The following is a 17468-nucleotide window of genomic DNA, read 5'->3' on the forward strand; positions in this document are numbered from 1 at the left end:
TTATTTCAGCATGAGCTTTCGTGAGCTACAGCCCACTTCTTCGGATGCATAGAATGGAACACAACCAAACATCCTCATATGACCAAAAGGCACATCTATGACTTGGGGACACGCTCTCTGCCAAATGCCCAATGTCTACCTCAAGCCACTGAGGCATGAAAGCTGATTTAAAAAAAATATGAGTTGCCAAACTTTTTTTATATTGGAAAATGTTTTCATTTTCAAGAATGGCTGGACCATTTTTATTCAAAGATTACAAAAGTGTGTACTCCAGGACTAACATCTAACCTGGCAAACTTCAGTCCAGTGGGTAAAAACTGGAAAAGGATAACCTGCTGAAAGTGAACACTGAGAATGAAAATGCCTGGGCAGCCAAACTAAGGATAGGCTTGTGTACAGAGCACTGGACAAGGACTCAGTAGACCTTGCCTCATTGCCTGGCTTTGTGAACAGCCTCCATGTGACCTTCAGCATGTTTTTTAATCTCGCTGTGCCTTAGTTCCCCATTTTACAGATAAGGAGGGTGCTGGAGCCACACAAGTACCTGTTTAAAAACAATACACCCCTTCCCTGCCTCTGTAGGAACCTACCTCCTCCTTCTCTGGGGGACAGAGGGTAGGATGATCAACTTTTTTAAACAAACCAGACACACGAAGTTCACACCCAGTCACACTCTCCCCAACAGCACCCCACCCCTTGGCCTCCCCCTACAGACGCAGGGCAACCAGCTGCAGAGTCCTTGCCCAACAGCCACCCCCCGCCCTCTCTCAGAGCCCCACACTTCGCTGCTGACGTCAGAGGGTGGCAGTGGGGGAAAGCTACATTTCGGGCAGCAGCTGGATGTTGCCTCCTCCCCCACCCCCTGGCCCTGGCTGCAGCTGGCGACTCTTCCCTCCCTGTGGCTTGAACCTGGCTCCCACTCCCCGCCATTGCCGCATCTCCAGCTAGTCGGTGTCTCCCCCAGGGGCTCCGCCCGGCTCCCCCCGCCCAGGCTGTGCAATACTAAGTTTCCTGACGCCGAGGCTGCGGAAGGTGCCGGCGGGCTCGCCCCTGGCACCGGCCCTTGCGGGGGAGCCCCCGGCCGGCCAGCGAACACGGCCCAAGCCGGGCGGCTGCTGCGCACATCTGGACTCCACAGGCAGGGCGCCCGGGGAGCCAGCGGCGGCTCACGCACATCCCTGGCGCCCGGCCAGCGCGGAGTCAGCCCCGCCCGCCCGCCTGCATGCGGCTTGCGCGCCTCCTCGCCACGGAGCGACCTCCGGCAGCCCCGGCCAACTCCTAGCCCCCGTCCCTCCCCCGCCTTAACCTCCTCCCCGTCCCCTGCTCCGCCTCGGCTCCCGGCACGCCGCCCCTGGAGCCGAGCCGAGCCGAGCGGAGCGGAGCGTCACTCCGGCGGCAGCCGCAGACATGGCGACGCTGACAGCGGTCCAGCCGCTCACATTGGACAGAGGTAAGCGCAGCTGCTGCCGCCCCTTGCCCGCTCCGGGGCAGCGGCTCAGGCGGGGGTTTCAGGCGCCCGGCGTGCGGGGAGTCACCACAGCCGGCTGCAGAGAAGGGGCTGGTGTCTGCTGGAGACCCATCCCCGGCGCAGCCTGCCGCTTCTGGCTGCCGCGGAGTAGCCCCTGCCCGTGTCCCACCCTGGTCCCGGGGAGGCGCCCCCAAAGCCGCGGGAGGCCGCTGGCCAGACCTGTGCCGCAGGCTCGGTGCCTGTTGCCGGAGAACAGGGCAGGCTGCGGGATGGGAGGGGACGTTGCCTCCCATGGCAGTTCGGACGGCAGGTGGCTGTAAGGTGAAAGGGGAGGGAAGAAAGCAAAGAGACCAAACTTTCTTCGAGGGGGAGAGGCGTTTTGGAGACTGGGGTAGGGCTGGCATCCTGAGGAGACAGCCGGGGCAGGGATCACCGCGGTACCGGGGGGAAGGGGATAGGTATGTTACAAACCTAGGGGAGTGCGGGCGAGTGTGTTGCAACACCACAACCTATGGAGCTCTAGGATCTTGCTTTGCATCTTTTCTTCAATAGCTTTGCTCTGCTAACTTGCTCTCTGGTACAGCAGCTCGCTATACTAGCATCTCTAGTGCATTGCTTTTGAAGTAGGTCCCTATACTGGCATCTCAAGTATAGTGACAGAGTTCTGTTTGGCATATAGATACATTTCTAGTTACTAGCTTTGTGGTGGCTTCACTTTCCCCGTAGCTAACACCTCTAAGAAAAGGGCTCCTACCTAAGCCAAAGAATCATCTCAGCCCTGTGAAAAATCTGAACTTGGGGGGGAGGGGAGAAAGGAGATTGGGAGGGAGCTGCAATTTGCCATGTTTGCTATTATTAATACTGCTTTCATATAGAGCAGCTTGTTCCTAGTCCTGAAGACAGCTAGTTGCTCCTGGCATCGATGGCAACACTCATAAATTTTTTCCACCCTCGAGACTATGACAGCACCTTTTTATCCGTCTCTTTGTACAGTCCATTACAAAAGAGATAAAGAGGGGGTGCAGAAAGCTTGAGGCTATGCTAAATTTAAACTTCTGCCACAAGGCTGTAAAATTAGATCTCCCACCCAACCTGATTAGGCGACAATAAGAAACTCTTTCTAAATTGATACCATTGAAAGTACATTTGTAATCCTAATAAGGTACCCTAGGAATACTTGGTTATTACAGGGGGAAAAATAACTTGATTTATTATTTGTTTGGCTTTTTCTTCTCTATGAGCTCTTGTTTAAGAGATCAAACAAGCTCCCTGGATAGGACTCTTAAGTGTTAAGATAATTTTTTTTTAATCTGCATCCTGTGTATTTTAGCCTCTGAGCAATTTGTAAATCCTTTACTTTGTAGAGAATGATTTACGCCAGTGCCTTAGTTTTAAAAATACTCTTTCTAGAAGATTAAGATGGACTCGAAACATGAGGCGCATAGCTTCCTGCTGTAAATTCAATGGAAAAGAAAACTGATGAACTCAGTTTGAGATTTTAATTTAGAGGACACTAGGGTTACTTTGCTGGAACCTAATTGAGAGCATAGCAGCTCTTGTGGTGCCCATCACAACTTTACTGTGCATTAGGTGGATTGTTTTAATAAGATATTCAGACAAAAGAAAGAACAAAATGAAGTTATTACTAAAATAAAGTACTGGCATGCAGAAAGTTAAGGAGAATACATGTTTCTCCAAAGTGCTTAGAAATCTACTGTGTAATGTATAGTTTCATCCCAATATTGTTTGCATTAAGCAGGACAAATCTATTTCTTAGTAAAAGGGTTGAACAGATGGCAATCCATTAAAATGCATGGCTTTTCAAAGAGAATTATTAGTATTTCAATATTATGATCCAATTGTATTCCTGTTCATTATTAAAATTATGGGTTTTTTTTTAAAACTCTCTCTCTCTCCCCATTAGTCATAATTAAGATTCCACTAGATATGGCCTAGGGTGTGCCTGGCACTTTCATAGCGGTGCAAGTTGAGGGCCAAAATGCCCTCCTCTCACCTGGTTACTGAAGTAGATGAAAATAGGAGAAGGACTCACTGTTAATGTAGTTGGGATGCAGAGTTGCATCAGCACAAGGTGATTGCATGCAACAAGGAAAAGAAATATATCCAAAGTGTTCCTGTCCCAAAGAAGGCCACTTCTTCAGTGGGGACACAGTCACCTTTCAGGGGCTGCTGCTGCTGCTCCAGTTGTCAAGAAGGCTGAGAGCCCCAGAAACATCTCACCTAGGCCCAGTGCCTCCAGATGTTTTCACTTGAGTCCTCCCCTTACCAGCCAGGGAAGAGGGGAATCTCTGGGGCAGCAGAATTTCTCAAATCAAGGAAGAGAAACTCTCCCTTTGCTTTTATCAAAATAGAAGGAGCTGGGCTCCTCCTGAGTCTGCCTCAGCCCAGCTAAGGTCACGACACAGTCCACTCTGGAAAATACCATAGACTTGTACCGGCTCCGTGCTCTCCCGTAGAGAAGTCAGTGCAGCAAGGAGAGTAAAGTGCATTCCTTGAAAGCATGTAGTAGTTCAAGTGTTCGTGGTGGGGCCCATGGGGGCAGTGTGCCTTTGCACTGCCCCCTCCTCTGGGCAGCGTCTGAATGGTGAAATCTAGCCCTATGTAGATAATATACAGATGTAAAATCTTCATTACTGTCCTGGAATGTGTCCTCTCTCTCTCTCTCTCTCTCTCTCACACACACACACACACATACACACACACTTTATATGCACAGTTTTGTTTTTCAAATCCCATCACAGATAAATGAGAAATACATAAGTTAAAATAAAACAACATTTAAAGGTGACTGTAATTTTTATGTGAATGATTGGAAGCCGATTTAATTCTGGAAGATTACTTCTATCTAAAGGACAAGAATTAACTTCCTTAATTCCTGTCAGCATGTCTCTCTGTACCTGCACAACTGTCTGTGTCTGCAGGAGTCTAATATGTAGAGCAACTTTCCAATATAATGGAAATTTTAATCACAGTTTCATCTCACAGACATGTCCCTTTAGTCTGAGCACTGTATGGGACTGGGAGGGAGACAGCATATGTCCTGGGGTGGGAATGTGATGTGACACAGCTACTAAGGCAGGTGCAGCAGTGGGGATTTCTATAGAGCAGTGGTTCTCAACCAGGGGTATGCATACCCCCGTGGGTACTCAGAGGTCTTCCAGGGGTACATCAACTCATCTAGATATTTGTCTAGTTTTACAACAGGCTACATAAAAAGCACTAATGAAGTCAGTACAAACTAAAATTTCATACAGTGACTTGTTTATACTGCTACACTGAAATGTAAGTACAAAATTTATATTTCAGGTCATTTATTTTATAATTATATAAAAATGAGAACATAAGCAATTTTTCAGTAATAGTGTGCTGAAATTGTATTTGTGTCTGATTTTGTAAGCAAGTAGTTTTTAAATGAGGTGAAACTTGGGGGTACACAAGACAAATCAGACTCCTGAAAGGGGTACAGTAGTCTGGAAAGGTTGAGAACCACTGCTATTGGGGAGGCTGAGGTTGGGGGCAGGGTTACAAGTGTTCAAGAGATTTGGGAGGGGAAAAAGCCTGTGATGTATAGTGGAATGCGGTGGACACAATATACCTGGAATTTGCAATGCTTTTGACACAGTCCCACATGACATTCTCATAAGTAAACTGGAGAAATGCAGACTCAGTAGAACTACCCTTAAGTGGATATATAATTGGTTAAACAGCCGCAAACAAAGAGTAATATGAATGGAATGATATCAGATTAGAAGGAGGTCTCAAGTGGGGTCCATAGGGATCTGTTCAGGGTCTGGTGTTATTTAACATCTTTATTAATAACCTGGATGTAGGAATAAAGCGCATACTGTTTAAATTTGCAAATGACACAAAGCTATAGGAGGTTGAAAACTCTTTGGAGGATAGAACTAAATGCAAAAGTATCTTGATAAATTGGAGAACTGGGCTATAGACAACAAAATGAAATTAAACAAAGACAAATGTAAGGTGCTAGATTTAGGGAAGAAAATCCAAACACACAAATACAGAATGGGGGAAAACTAGTTTGGCAGCATCATTGCACAGAAGGATCTGAGAGTTGTGGTGGATCACAACCTCAACATGAGTCAACAATGCGATGCTCTTGCAAAAAAAGCAAATGCAGTTTTGGATTGCATTAACAGAGGCCTAGCATGCAAGTCACAAGAGGTGATAGTACCACTCTACTTGGCGCTGGTTAGGCCTCAGCTGGAGTACTGTGTCCAATTTTGGTCAGCACTGTATAGAAAGATTGTAAATTAACTGGAAAGGATCCAGAGGTGAGCAACAAACATGATCAAAGGGATGGAATGAAAGCCATATGAGTAAAGGCTGAAGAAACTGGGTACGTTTAGTTTGGAAAAGAGGAAATTAAGAGGGGACATGATAGCCATCTTCAGATGCCTGAAAGCCTGCCATAAAAAAGATAGAGAAAAATTGTTCTCTTTTGCCAGAGAGTGCAGGAGAAGAAGCAGTGGGTTCAAACTACAGCATCACTGATTCAGATTAAATCTCAGGAATAACTTCCTAACTGTAAGAACAGTAGGACAATAAAATAAACTGCCTAGGGAAGTTGTAGAAGTTCCTTCACTGGAGGTTTTCAAAAAGAGACCGGATAGCCATCTGTCTTGGATAGTTTAGATACAACAAATCATGAGTCTTGGCACGGGGTTAGACTAGATGACCCTGGCAGTCCCTTCTAGCCCTGTGATTCTGTAGTGACTTGCGGCACGCCAGAGAATGAGGGTTGGGAGAAACAGAGAACATGGGAGAAGCACTGTTTGGAGATAACCATGAAGGAGGCTCAGATTAACAGTTAAAATTTAATCTTTTAAAGTTTGATTGTTCTGCAATCTTTGTTTGGTCTGGACTGTAAGAATGTGCTACTGAGATGTGGGGTTGGGGAGCAGACTCACTCCCCAGTGCCTCACTGCTACAGCCCTGTTACACTATGGTCTAATGTCCCCTACTTGCAGAGCCCTACTCCTTACCTGCCTCCACTCCCTCACTATAGCCCCCATCCCCATCATGATCACCTCAAACACAGGCCTTCCAAACAGAACACTATTTTCCCATGACCTCTTCTACCAGAGACCTGCTGCCTCCATGGTTCTTTTCTGCTGCACCATGCCTCCTGCTACAGAGCAGATCCACTCAATGCCCCCTCCCTATGCTTCCACCAGACTTCCACTCAGCTCACCAGAAAAGCCATCTTTGCTAGGGATCCCTATGGCTTGTCTCTAAAATGCATGGGCTCCAGCTCCATGCCCTTGGATCCCCATAAGCCAATCATACCTTCCCAATAAACCTATACTTAGGATTCCTCATGTACCCTTAGAGTCTTTAGGGTGACATTCATCTCTTTTTCCCCAATTGTCTGCTGGTGGGGGAGGATCAGACTGATGTCTCTCCCCACTCCCATCTTCCTTCTTCAGGGTGACATCAAGAAGTATTTTTGCCCTCTCCAAGTCAATGGATGGTCCCCAAAATCTGCAGAAGAAGAACTACTGCCTTTCTGCCACTATCAAACTGTGGCTAGCCTGAGTGTCTGGGCCTATCTGTTACAGGCAGGGATTTCCCTGTGGTAGAGTCTCCTCACAGAACGTATGCAAGGAATTCCCGACATAGAGAAATCCCGCTTGTCAGAGGATGGGTTTTCCAAGACCCAGATGTCTCAGCATCCTCATGTCACTCTCCCCACCATACTTCCCCTACCAATTACCCAACCATATGCCCCCCCAAACCATATGCCCCTCAGACTAAACACCTCCCCTCTCCCCACCAACCTTACATCCCCTGCTCAGTACCACTTATGTCACTCTATCAATCATCCTAATTGGCCATAGAGGTGAGCTGGAAACCATTTTTCTATCCCAGGGAAATTTTCAAGAGATGTAAAAAGACATTGGTCTGAAGGTTAATGTTTTTGATTGCATTGAGAGAAAATGCATTTAAACAACCTTAATTTTAAGCTAAAATGTATGGGCATTTTATTACTCACTCTCTTTCAAATATTTCTTGTCAGGGCCATTGTATTATCTGAGATTTCAATTCCTATGTTTCTCATGTACCAAGCTCACGAGTCTGCACCTGGGGTCCCTCACTTATAGGCAGACATCATTGTATCTGTCAATAATAGAAGGATTTTCACCTTTCACTTTATCTGAATCGTTATACTTCACTGAACATTTTAAAATACTATTTTTGAAAAAGCTTAACTTATTTGAAATTTTATTTGTACTCTTCACTCTGAAGCTGAACTTAGTCTGCTGTGGCCACTATTTACTCAGAACATTGCACCAACATGTTCCCTGATCTTTTTCATTGTGGGTTTTGCACAGGACCAAGCAAATGGCACGTTATGAAAGATCACTTTTCAAGAGACCATCTTGATTTCTAGTCAATTAGATATTTAAATTTTGAACTGACTCATGGTTATGAGCTAGATTGTCATGGAACGTATATTTCCAGGGAGAGGGTCCCACTAGCCTATGCCTTCATCTGTCTTTCCACCCCACATCCTGATTACTTTCTTATTTGCATATAGTTAGTATTCACATCCTTGAGGTGAACACTTCCTTAAGTGCTTGCAGATTGAAGGAAAGACTGCTGAATTTTTTGCACATAAAGAACTGATACCACAGTTGTTTATGAAGCTTCACCCAAGGTCATAACTGCTGGCTGTGCAGTAGGTCAATGGGGAACAATCTGAGATGGATTTAATTTAAAATCATTCAGGCATTAATATATATGAACATAACCTTAAAATAACCCAAATTTATTGACAATCTAATTTCTACTGCTCTCAAATCTATGCTAGGAAACTGGAAAGACCTCTTGCTGTTAAACTACACTGCATAACTAAACTCCATTTGTTCTCTATTAATTCAAACAAATAACTTTCAAATGAAATGGATGTGCCAAAACACATTGGAAAAGTTGTCCTATACGGCACTCTATATAGAAGAGATACAGAGGACTAAGAAAAGATCTGAAATTAGCATTAGAGCTTCTAATATAAGCCGCTATGGCAATGCTCTGTTGATAGTTATAAAATAAACCTCCATTCCAGCCAGATAGAACACCATTCTTTTATAGGTCTGTGTATTCTCTATATTATTTTCCTGTTCATCCTTCGTTAGCCTACTTAAGTGGGTTTGGTTCCCCACCACACACACACATCTGTGTGTGGTAAGTACATATCATTGATATAATTTTCATGGAAATTGGCAATATGCCATTATTCTGGACTGTAAGTCTTAATATAATTTATATTTGTTCTGAAAAAAATATAATTAATACAAAGTCTAATTCATAAGGTAGGAGCTTGACCCTACTACAGAGACCCAGCATAAGGCCAAGCACCACTTAAATCCCACTTAAGCCATCAAAATAGGGTTAGAGTGGTTGTGCTGTCCCTCTGCACAGGCATGAATATCACCTAATATCTATCTAATATATCTGTCCATCTCAGAGATTTTATAGCACCCGTCATTGTAGCATCTGAGAGCAATGAAAATACTTTTCAAGTGCCACAAATTTGCAGTTGGATATCCTTTATGATGATGATGTACAAAATAATGATATATTAAAAATAAAAATCACTCATTCCATTAAGATAAAAATCAGAGGGTTTGGTCTGTATTTGATTATGTAGTATTGGAACAGAAAGACATGTAGTCACAGACTGAAATAATTTGTTTTATGTTACTGTGTTTGATTTTTTTTTTTTTACTGGATGTTTTTCTGAAGAGATGGATTTAGGGTAAGCCGCTTGGTTTAGTGCATTTTGGATTATGAATGAGTATGCTTTCTACAGATTTATGCAACTGAAGCGTTCATGCAGCATTGATAACAAATTTCTTTAATTATGCACATAGTTTAGTAATGCTTCCTTAAGTCTTATAGCTCCTATATTTATACCTTTAATATGGGAGCTTGGATTTTTATAAGAAATGTCAAAATAATATTACTATTTTAAAAAATTAAATGCACATGAGGAACTCAACTGCATCTGTCAGGCACAGCCCTGAATTGTGGGTAGGTATGGAGATCCACTTCCCCAGGGGAACTCTGAGACCGACTGTATCTGCCTGAGGAGTCTGTGTTCCAATCTGCAGTCCGCCAGTTTCACTGGATCATGGTCCTGCTTCCTTCTCTCTCTTTCCTGTCCTGAGGCTGAGGTGAGGTGAAGCTGAGGTGGCTTCTGCCCTGAGGCTTCTAGGAGAGAGCAATCCTTGACACCTCAGGGGTTGTAAATGGGCCTGGCAACTGTACAGTGACCAGAAAGGAGTAATAGCTCCTTCGCTCCACTTCGTCCTTGTGCATCAGACTATCATCCAGGCACAATCTGGCCTTAAATATGAATGCCCGTCATAAATGTGTGTCTATATGTAACACTCCACGAACATACAGAGTTTTGGTGGAATTTGGTGTAAATCTCTTCTGTGACTTGGAAAGGGATATCTTAAATCCCCAGTCAAGTGTAATTTTTGAACACAAGACTAGTCATGCCACATTGTTCTGCAGTGGCTTTGTTCATGTTAAGGAAATGTTTGTTGAGCATGTTAGGCATACGAATGCCAAAACAAGATGGACATGTTCACAGCAAACACTTATTACTGCAAGGATCTTGCCTTACTCCTGGTCTTTAAACACCTAGCACAGTGTTGGTACTGTAGCAATTCAATAATAATGCCTAGACATAATTTTAGCTTATTTGAATTTATGCTGGAAGATCCTGAATCAGAACAGAATTTAGGCTACCAATAACGCATTCTACTCCTCATTTGTTACATTGGCCTGGATCCTGAAACTTGTTGATCCCAATAGGGATGTAAAATGTTAACCGGTTAACCAATAAGCATCAGTCTTATTGGTAAGGTATTCTGGTTAACAGTTAAACTCTGCTGCGGGACCCTACTGCCAGCCCGCATCACAAGTCCCGGCTGCCATGTCCCTCCATCCCCCCCACCCCCATTCCCAGCTGCTGTTCCCCCCAGAGATCCTAGCTGCTGATCCCCTCCCCCCGTCCCGGCTGCTGGCAGCCCCCATGCCCAGGGCTTTGCACGGGGTGGCAGCAGAGCCCCATGCGTGCAGTGGCAGTTGGGACCCCAGGCACGGGGGGCCGCTGGCAGTCGGGACCCCAGGCGCACAGGGCGGCAGTAGTGCCTAACAGTTAAATGTTTAACCAGTAAAATTTTAATAGTTTAAACATTTACTTTTTTAAAACATTATTTTCATCCCTAATCCCCAATGGAGCTCTGAGCAGGTGCAGGAGTCCATCACATGCAACAAGTTACAGGATTGGTATGTTAATATTTAGGAAACACAAGGCATGCTATATTATATATTCCTTCCCTTTTGACAATGTGTTTTATAAACAAAGCCCTATGCCCAATCCTAATATCCTACATGCCTCATTCACACTGAAGTTAGTGGGTCTTTTGCCTGAGTAAAGAGGGCAGGATCAGGTATTTAATGAAATATCAAGTAAATGATTTGTTTGAATATATGTCTTCTCTTTTCAGCTTACATGTGCTACTGGGCTGGGCACTCCTCTAATGAAATTATCAGAGGAAATAAGAAATGTGACAGATGATAAAGTCCGTGGCTTTGTGCAGATATGTTCTTTTAATTAACCATCACAAAAATACATACATGCATACCTCTCTTTAACAGTTATGATATTTATGCAAGCACACAAAGATACACACTTTTAGTTGAGCTATGTTAGTCAAATGTAATTAAGTGAGTAATGCTAGACAAATGTAATTAAGTTTTGACCCAACTTAAGTGGCAATTCCTAAATTTATCTATCTTCTCTAAAGTACAGATAATTAGTGTTTCATGAGACTTCACACATAGTTGGCACTTTTAAAATACTAATATACATTAAAATACACAAACATTTATAAACAAAGTTAATCTGAGCTGATTTAATCTTCTTTTACCTAGAGTTGTAATCAGACATTTGCTAGAGATTCAGATTCTGGATAAGAAGGTCTAACTTCAGTCTCTTTAGCAGTTCATTATACATGAAGATCATAAGAAGCAATTCAGGAAAGAATACTTATTCAGAAAAACACTTTAAGCATGTACTGAAATCCCAAGCATGTGCTTTAAATTAAGCACATACTTAAGTACTGTCCTAAACAGGGATGGATTTAAGTACATGGAGCAGCATTTCTCAAATGGGCACTCTTTATTTCCGCTGAATCAAAGTTGCTTCAACTTTACTGTGGAAGCTCCTTCTGATAAATCCTTTAGGGTAAGCATTTATCCTTCAGGACCCTGGCTCTTTCATTATCTTCCTCAACCATATCATGTCAAAAACATAAATAAATAAAAGAGAACATACATTATTTATATTTTAAGGTATCAGTCCTGCACATTGATTACAAAGGACTCCATACAGGCCAAAGACCTCCAGCACCGGCACAGAGGTCCACATGCACAAAGCTGATTGGGGCCTATATTATTCCTTTGGCAGCCGTCTTAACCTTCTGAATTCCATCATCTATTCATGCTTTCAAAACAAATTGAAAATGTGCTGTAGTCGAACAAGTTATTTGGAAGAATACAGGAGTATCTGGATGGAATTCTATGGCCTGTGATTTGCAGGAGGTCAGACTAGGTGATCTGGCCCTAAAACTCTATGATCCTACAAAGAATAGTAGTTGGGAAGAGAGTCAGTTGTGCATCCCTGCCCCATCACCATTTCCTGCCATGCTGCCAATTTTGTATCATAATAGCAATGGCTGTGGAGCTCATACTAACGTATACATCACCTTTTGCTTCCTAACAATGAAACCATGCCACAATATCTCAGGTTTTGTTTGTTCCACATCTCATAAATGATGTTCTGTTAAACCAGGCTACAATTTGAAATAAATTGTACCCCCGCCCCCACACACACAATTCAACTTCCAAAATCTATCAGAATTAAGCAAACCACACAGCGGTAGTTTGTACTGACATTACCTATATTCTCTGTACAACAGGAAGGGAGCTTTCCATTTCAAAGTTTGTTTTCAGCTTGCAGCAGCATATCCAGAAAGTCACTGCCCCATTCTCTGATCACAATAATGCACAAAGAACCCTAATTTCAATTCATTTTGTTGTTTGGAAAGTCATAGGCTTGGAAATTAAAAGTAAAAAAGTGGTATATTTGACCATGTCAATTGTTGCAGTACACTAGCATTGCCTGCAATGTCTGTTTACACTGGGGTATATTAACAAGGGATGTTGCTTCCATTTCACTAATCTTGCCGTTACAATATTTCTCAGATATACTTTCTGAAGTTGTATCTCCCCAGTCAGCTGCCACAGGGAATTAGTCTACAAAGTTCAGTGCTGGAGTCAACTAAAATGAAAAAAAGTGAATTCAGAAACACAGAAGATTAAACTTCTTATTACTTGTTCCAACAGAGAAACAGAGCCATTATGTATTCATGCATAATGACTTATTGCATCGTTTGTCATACATAATAAAGTCATCTGATCTCTGCTGCCTCTATGGGGAGGAGGCTTATGGAACAGCCAGTGAAGAAATTAAAATCGTAATGCTAGAAATAACGTGAAGCTGTTTATCTCCACTGTTGGCCCACCGCCATCTCTTCCTCCCTTTTCTGGTATGAACAATAAAAGAGCTTTACGATCAAGATTAGTTGAAGAGATAAGAACTAAGGAGCAGACAGCAGGAGACTCTAATAATGACACACCAGCAGAGAAGAAACCGAGAGTAGTGGCTGTAGCTCAGACACAAAGCCTGTTGTGAAGGAGAATTAGTATCTGTGAACTAACCGCACCACCCTTTGTGAAACACCTGTTGGTGGTTCATTTCCTTCCTTTCCCCCCATTCCCCAAGAAAAATCTGCCTGACAATAGCTAAAACACACACTATTGAATACCAGTGCGGCAACATGCACAGTTATACTGTATGTGCTACTTTTTTGTGATCTAGATGCGGGACGTATCACTTGTTATGTCCTTTACTTAGCAGGTTAGGTGGGTAATGGAGTGGAATTCAGCTGAAAGAAAGATACATCACAGTTAGAAATAATGCTTTTCTTCTTACTGCTTGTCTTGGTACAGACATGTTCCTCCCCCCCCCACACTGTTCTAGTTTTCTTTAATTCCTCCATGGGTTTTAATGGGTTTCACCATAGGTTCAAATTTCGTAAGGCAATTTTTGTTTTGTCAAGCAAGCAGAGAGTTATGGGTGGGTTAATGCACCAACCTTTTATCTGGGTTCAAATCCTGCTCAGCTAACACATGAAAGTGGCTGTGTTTATTGACTTCAGCCTAGTCTCAAGTGTGGTTTTGTCCAGTTTCCAGTGCAGACTCTGCTTAAGACAGACCCTAAACTACAGTAGCAAATGGTGCTGCAGGTCAGAAGCCAGCTGAATTACAAGGACTGCAGGGAAACTGGCACAGCAGTTTACTATTTCCTCAGTTTTGTGAGATCCAAATGATAAAACTATATTTAAATATAAAGTCAGTTTATTCACTTGAGTTTCTCAGGTTTATACAGCTCTGCTTTAAGTTCTCTGCCCCACTCATCTCATGGTCTTAGAGGTCAAATGAGAAAAAAAGATAACTCATGGGGCCTATTTCCTGCAAAATAGGGGTAAAAGCCTTAGGCCCATTGCTGTTCCTGGGAAGTCTTCATAGGATCAGTGGGAGAATGATGTGTGTTCCCCATGGATGCCTTTTATTCCCTAGCCCCAGTCCATATCCCCCCTCTTTGAAAATACCATACACCCCAACCTGAACCAGTGATGGGTTTGGGTCAGGTATAATTTGTACAGCACACATCAGGGCTTGGCTCGGGTTGAATAGTCTTTTATCACTGAGTGTGCCAACTGTTATTCAGAGGCAGTGAAAGGTAACTTTGAATGGGGGGTGGCTGAGGTGTATACTGGGATGACAGTGGGAAGCCCTAGATGGGAGGGGAGCGCGGAGGGAGATGGGAGGAAGATAGGGGCAGACTCCCCACAGAGCCTGTCACTGGTCCCCATCTCCTCCTACCTGTGCCTGGTTCCTATTGTCTGCAGGGGGTTCCATGGTCCAGACAGCCCCGCTTCCCAGCTCTTGACATCTCCTATCTTTGGCTGTGCCCCAGGCTCCCAGCAGCTCTGATCCCCACACTTCCCTGCCCAGTCATGGGTGCAGTATTCCCGGCTCCCTCTGTGCTGATCTGCTGCTAAGCGTCCCCCGACTGGACCTGGTATTGGCACCTGCTGGCTCAGAGGATGCTCTGCAGTCAGGAGGGAAAGAGGCCCCGCTTGCCCGGTTCCTATTCCACAGCCCAATCGCAGATGCCAGAGTGGCTGCTCCAGCTCTTCCAGGTCACACTCTTGCCTACGCACCCCTGCTCATGAAGTACAGGGGCAGAAATGTATATCAGTGCCCTCAATGTATCTATCCAGGGGTTGGGCCAGGCTTTAAAATTAGGTCCAAGCAGACCTCTAGTTCAGACCCTTTGTTAGTATCTTGGCATGCAGGAATATGCTATTACAGGGTGCCAAAACTGTCCAGTGCAGGCAGTGATGGTACAAAGGATCAAAACTATTTCAGCAATGAGGGGCGACCTGTTGCAGCCAGAAGGATGGAGATACTGCAAAGGAGATGGCCAGCAATCAGAGAAAGCAGGCATTGGAATATGAAAGGTCAGCCAAGGATCTGTCAGCCCTGGAGAAGGGTACGTCTGTGAGGATCCAGCCATTAGAGAGACACTAAAGGAGTAATGAGGGGTGCAGTGGCAAGCAGATCATAGAAGGTGATTACACAAGAGGGACAAGTGATCCCAAGGAACAGGAGACATGAGCCAGCAGACAACACCCAGCCAGAAACTAGAGATCATCACAGAATGGAAACACAAAGAACCATCCAGAAGCCAATCCCACAGGGAGGGAGGCAACTCCGCGGATAGAGTTTACTAGATTATGGTGACAGGGAGACAGAGATCAGTTACTCCTGATATGGTCATCTGTTGATGAGACCAAACTGTCTCAAAGAAATATGTAACTAGCTGAATCTGTGGTTAAAATGAGACTCCAACTTGTCTCTGGGTTAGCAACCTCTGGCAGAAGGGACACGGAGCAGGAGTTTGGGTGTCAATTATTTGTTTATATCAACATTGTATGTTAAAATGTTTGTAAAAAATTAAGAGGTATCATGATCAGTTGAACTGGAGTCACAGGCCCGTGTTTCTTCCCTGGAGGGACTGTTATTGATGGGACACCAGGAAAACAGAGAATGTGGAGAGAGACTAGAAGCAACTCAACCACATAGGCAGAGCAGAGCACATGGTTTAACAAAATTTCACTTGTCTCAACTTAACCTTCATTCAGCTTTACTCTTTGCAAATGAAACAGTGCAGCACCTAGCCTGGGAAGGGGCAGATGTTAGGGTGAGAGCTGCTGCAGTGGGAGCCCACAATCACCTTACTGACACATCTGGGAGAGTGAGCAACATTAATTGTCACATGCTGGGCACGGGCAGGGGGGATTCAAAATCAAAAGACAGACCAAAATCCACAATATAGGCTTTTTAAAAAATGTCATGATATTTGGGGTTCAGCTCATGATTGCTGATCTCTTGAGATTGGCAATATTGTAACTGTCACATGACCCCAAAAGGTTAAACTGTAAAACAGCAGTACGCATGAGGCTGGAGCTCTGGGGAGGGTGTGCTTAAATTACTGGCCTAGAAACCTGTAGGATCCAGTGTATGGATCCAAACACAGCAGCCTGGTGAGCATCCAGCAGAAGGAGCTTGACCCTGTCTGTGATAAAAAGCACATAGGAAGTCCACCAACACACTTAGGGATTCATATATCACTATAATGGGCTAAGTGAGACAGATACAGCACATCCAACTCTATTGCATGGTTGGATTTTGTCACACATTAAGAAAAGACCGACAAACATTTGCTAAACTGCTTGCTTAAAATGATTTATTTTAAGTGGCTTCAGGGTATGTCTACAATGCACATCACTTGCCACGGGGTATAAGGTGTGTAGCTACATGCTGTAGTGAAAAGCAGGCTGCTCCCACACCACAGTGCATTGCTACACGTGTCAGTGAAAGACTTCGACAGTTACCTATAGCACAGAAAAGCCTTTCTGCATTTCAGGGACTGGCCGGAACTCTTCCTGCTGTTCCCCCACTGGCAGAATCTTTCCCCATTGCTAGAGCTTCCCCCTGCAGCAGGGAAAGACTCCAGCAGTGGGACATGGAAGGAGGCACTTCTTGGGTGCGTAGAGAGCCAGATAGGGCAGAAGTTCTCAACCTTTTTCTTTCTGAGCCGCCCTGCCCCCGCAACATGCTATAAAAATTCCATGGCCTACCTGTCTCACAATAACTGGTTTTCTGCATATAAAAGCCAGGGCTGGCATTAGGCAGTAGCAAGCAGGAGCCACCATGAAGCTACATTGCTCAAGCTTCAGCCGTGGGTGGCAGGGCTCAGGGACTTGAGCTTCAGCCCCATGCTGTGGGGCTTCGGCTTTCTGCCCTGGGCCCCAGTGAGTCTAATGCTGGCTCTGCTTGGAGGCCCCCCAAAAGCTGCTCAAGGCCCACTAGGGGGCACCGGACTCCTGGTTGAGAACTACTGGTGTAGGGGATATACTGTGACAATCAGGGTCCAGACCCCACCAAGGGAGAATAGGAGTTCTTAACCCCAAAGAGTAAGCATTTGAATCAGCTGATTGTATGCAATGTTGTGTATAAAGATATGTGCAGTAAGGTCTTTTATGAAAGCATGTAATGTTTTGAACTTGATGGCCATTACGAGATATGTATACAGACTGTGGTTATATGTTTATCTATATAGAATACTATGTCTATGACCTAAGCTACAACTTCAAATATACCTCACAGCAGGGAGAAGTGCATTCCAAGCTAGGTGTTTACACAAAACCAGATGCAAGTAATGATCCATGTTTCTACCCAGGAAAAG

At 44.2% G+C, this 17468-nt stretch overlaps 1 protein-coding gene across 2 annotated transcripts in view; it reads left to right on the forward strand.

Annotated features, from left to right (window-relative positions):
• Positions 1–1338: 1338 nt before the first annotated feature.
• Positions 1339–17468, forward strand: part of LIN7A (lin-7 homolog A, crumbs cell polarity complex component) — a 70547-nt gene continuing 54417 nt past the window's right edge. For both annotated transcript variants that reach the window (XM_039520774.1, XM_039520773.1), the window contains exon 1: positions 1339–1450. In XM_039520774.1, the coding sequence (XP_039376708.1) occupies positions 1408–1450 (43 nt within the window). In that variant the 5' untranslated portion in view covers positions 1339–1407. The remainder of the gene's footprint in view (positions 1451–17468) is intronic.

The sequence above is a fragment of the Mauremys reevesii genome, linkage group 1 (assembly GCF_016161935.1).
Source record: "Mauremys reevesii isolate NIE-2019 linkage group 1, ASM1616193v1, whole genome shotgun sequence".
NCBI classification, from domain to species: Eukaryota; Metazoa; Chordata; order Testudines; family Geoemydidae; genus Mauremys; species Mauremys reevesii.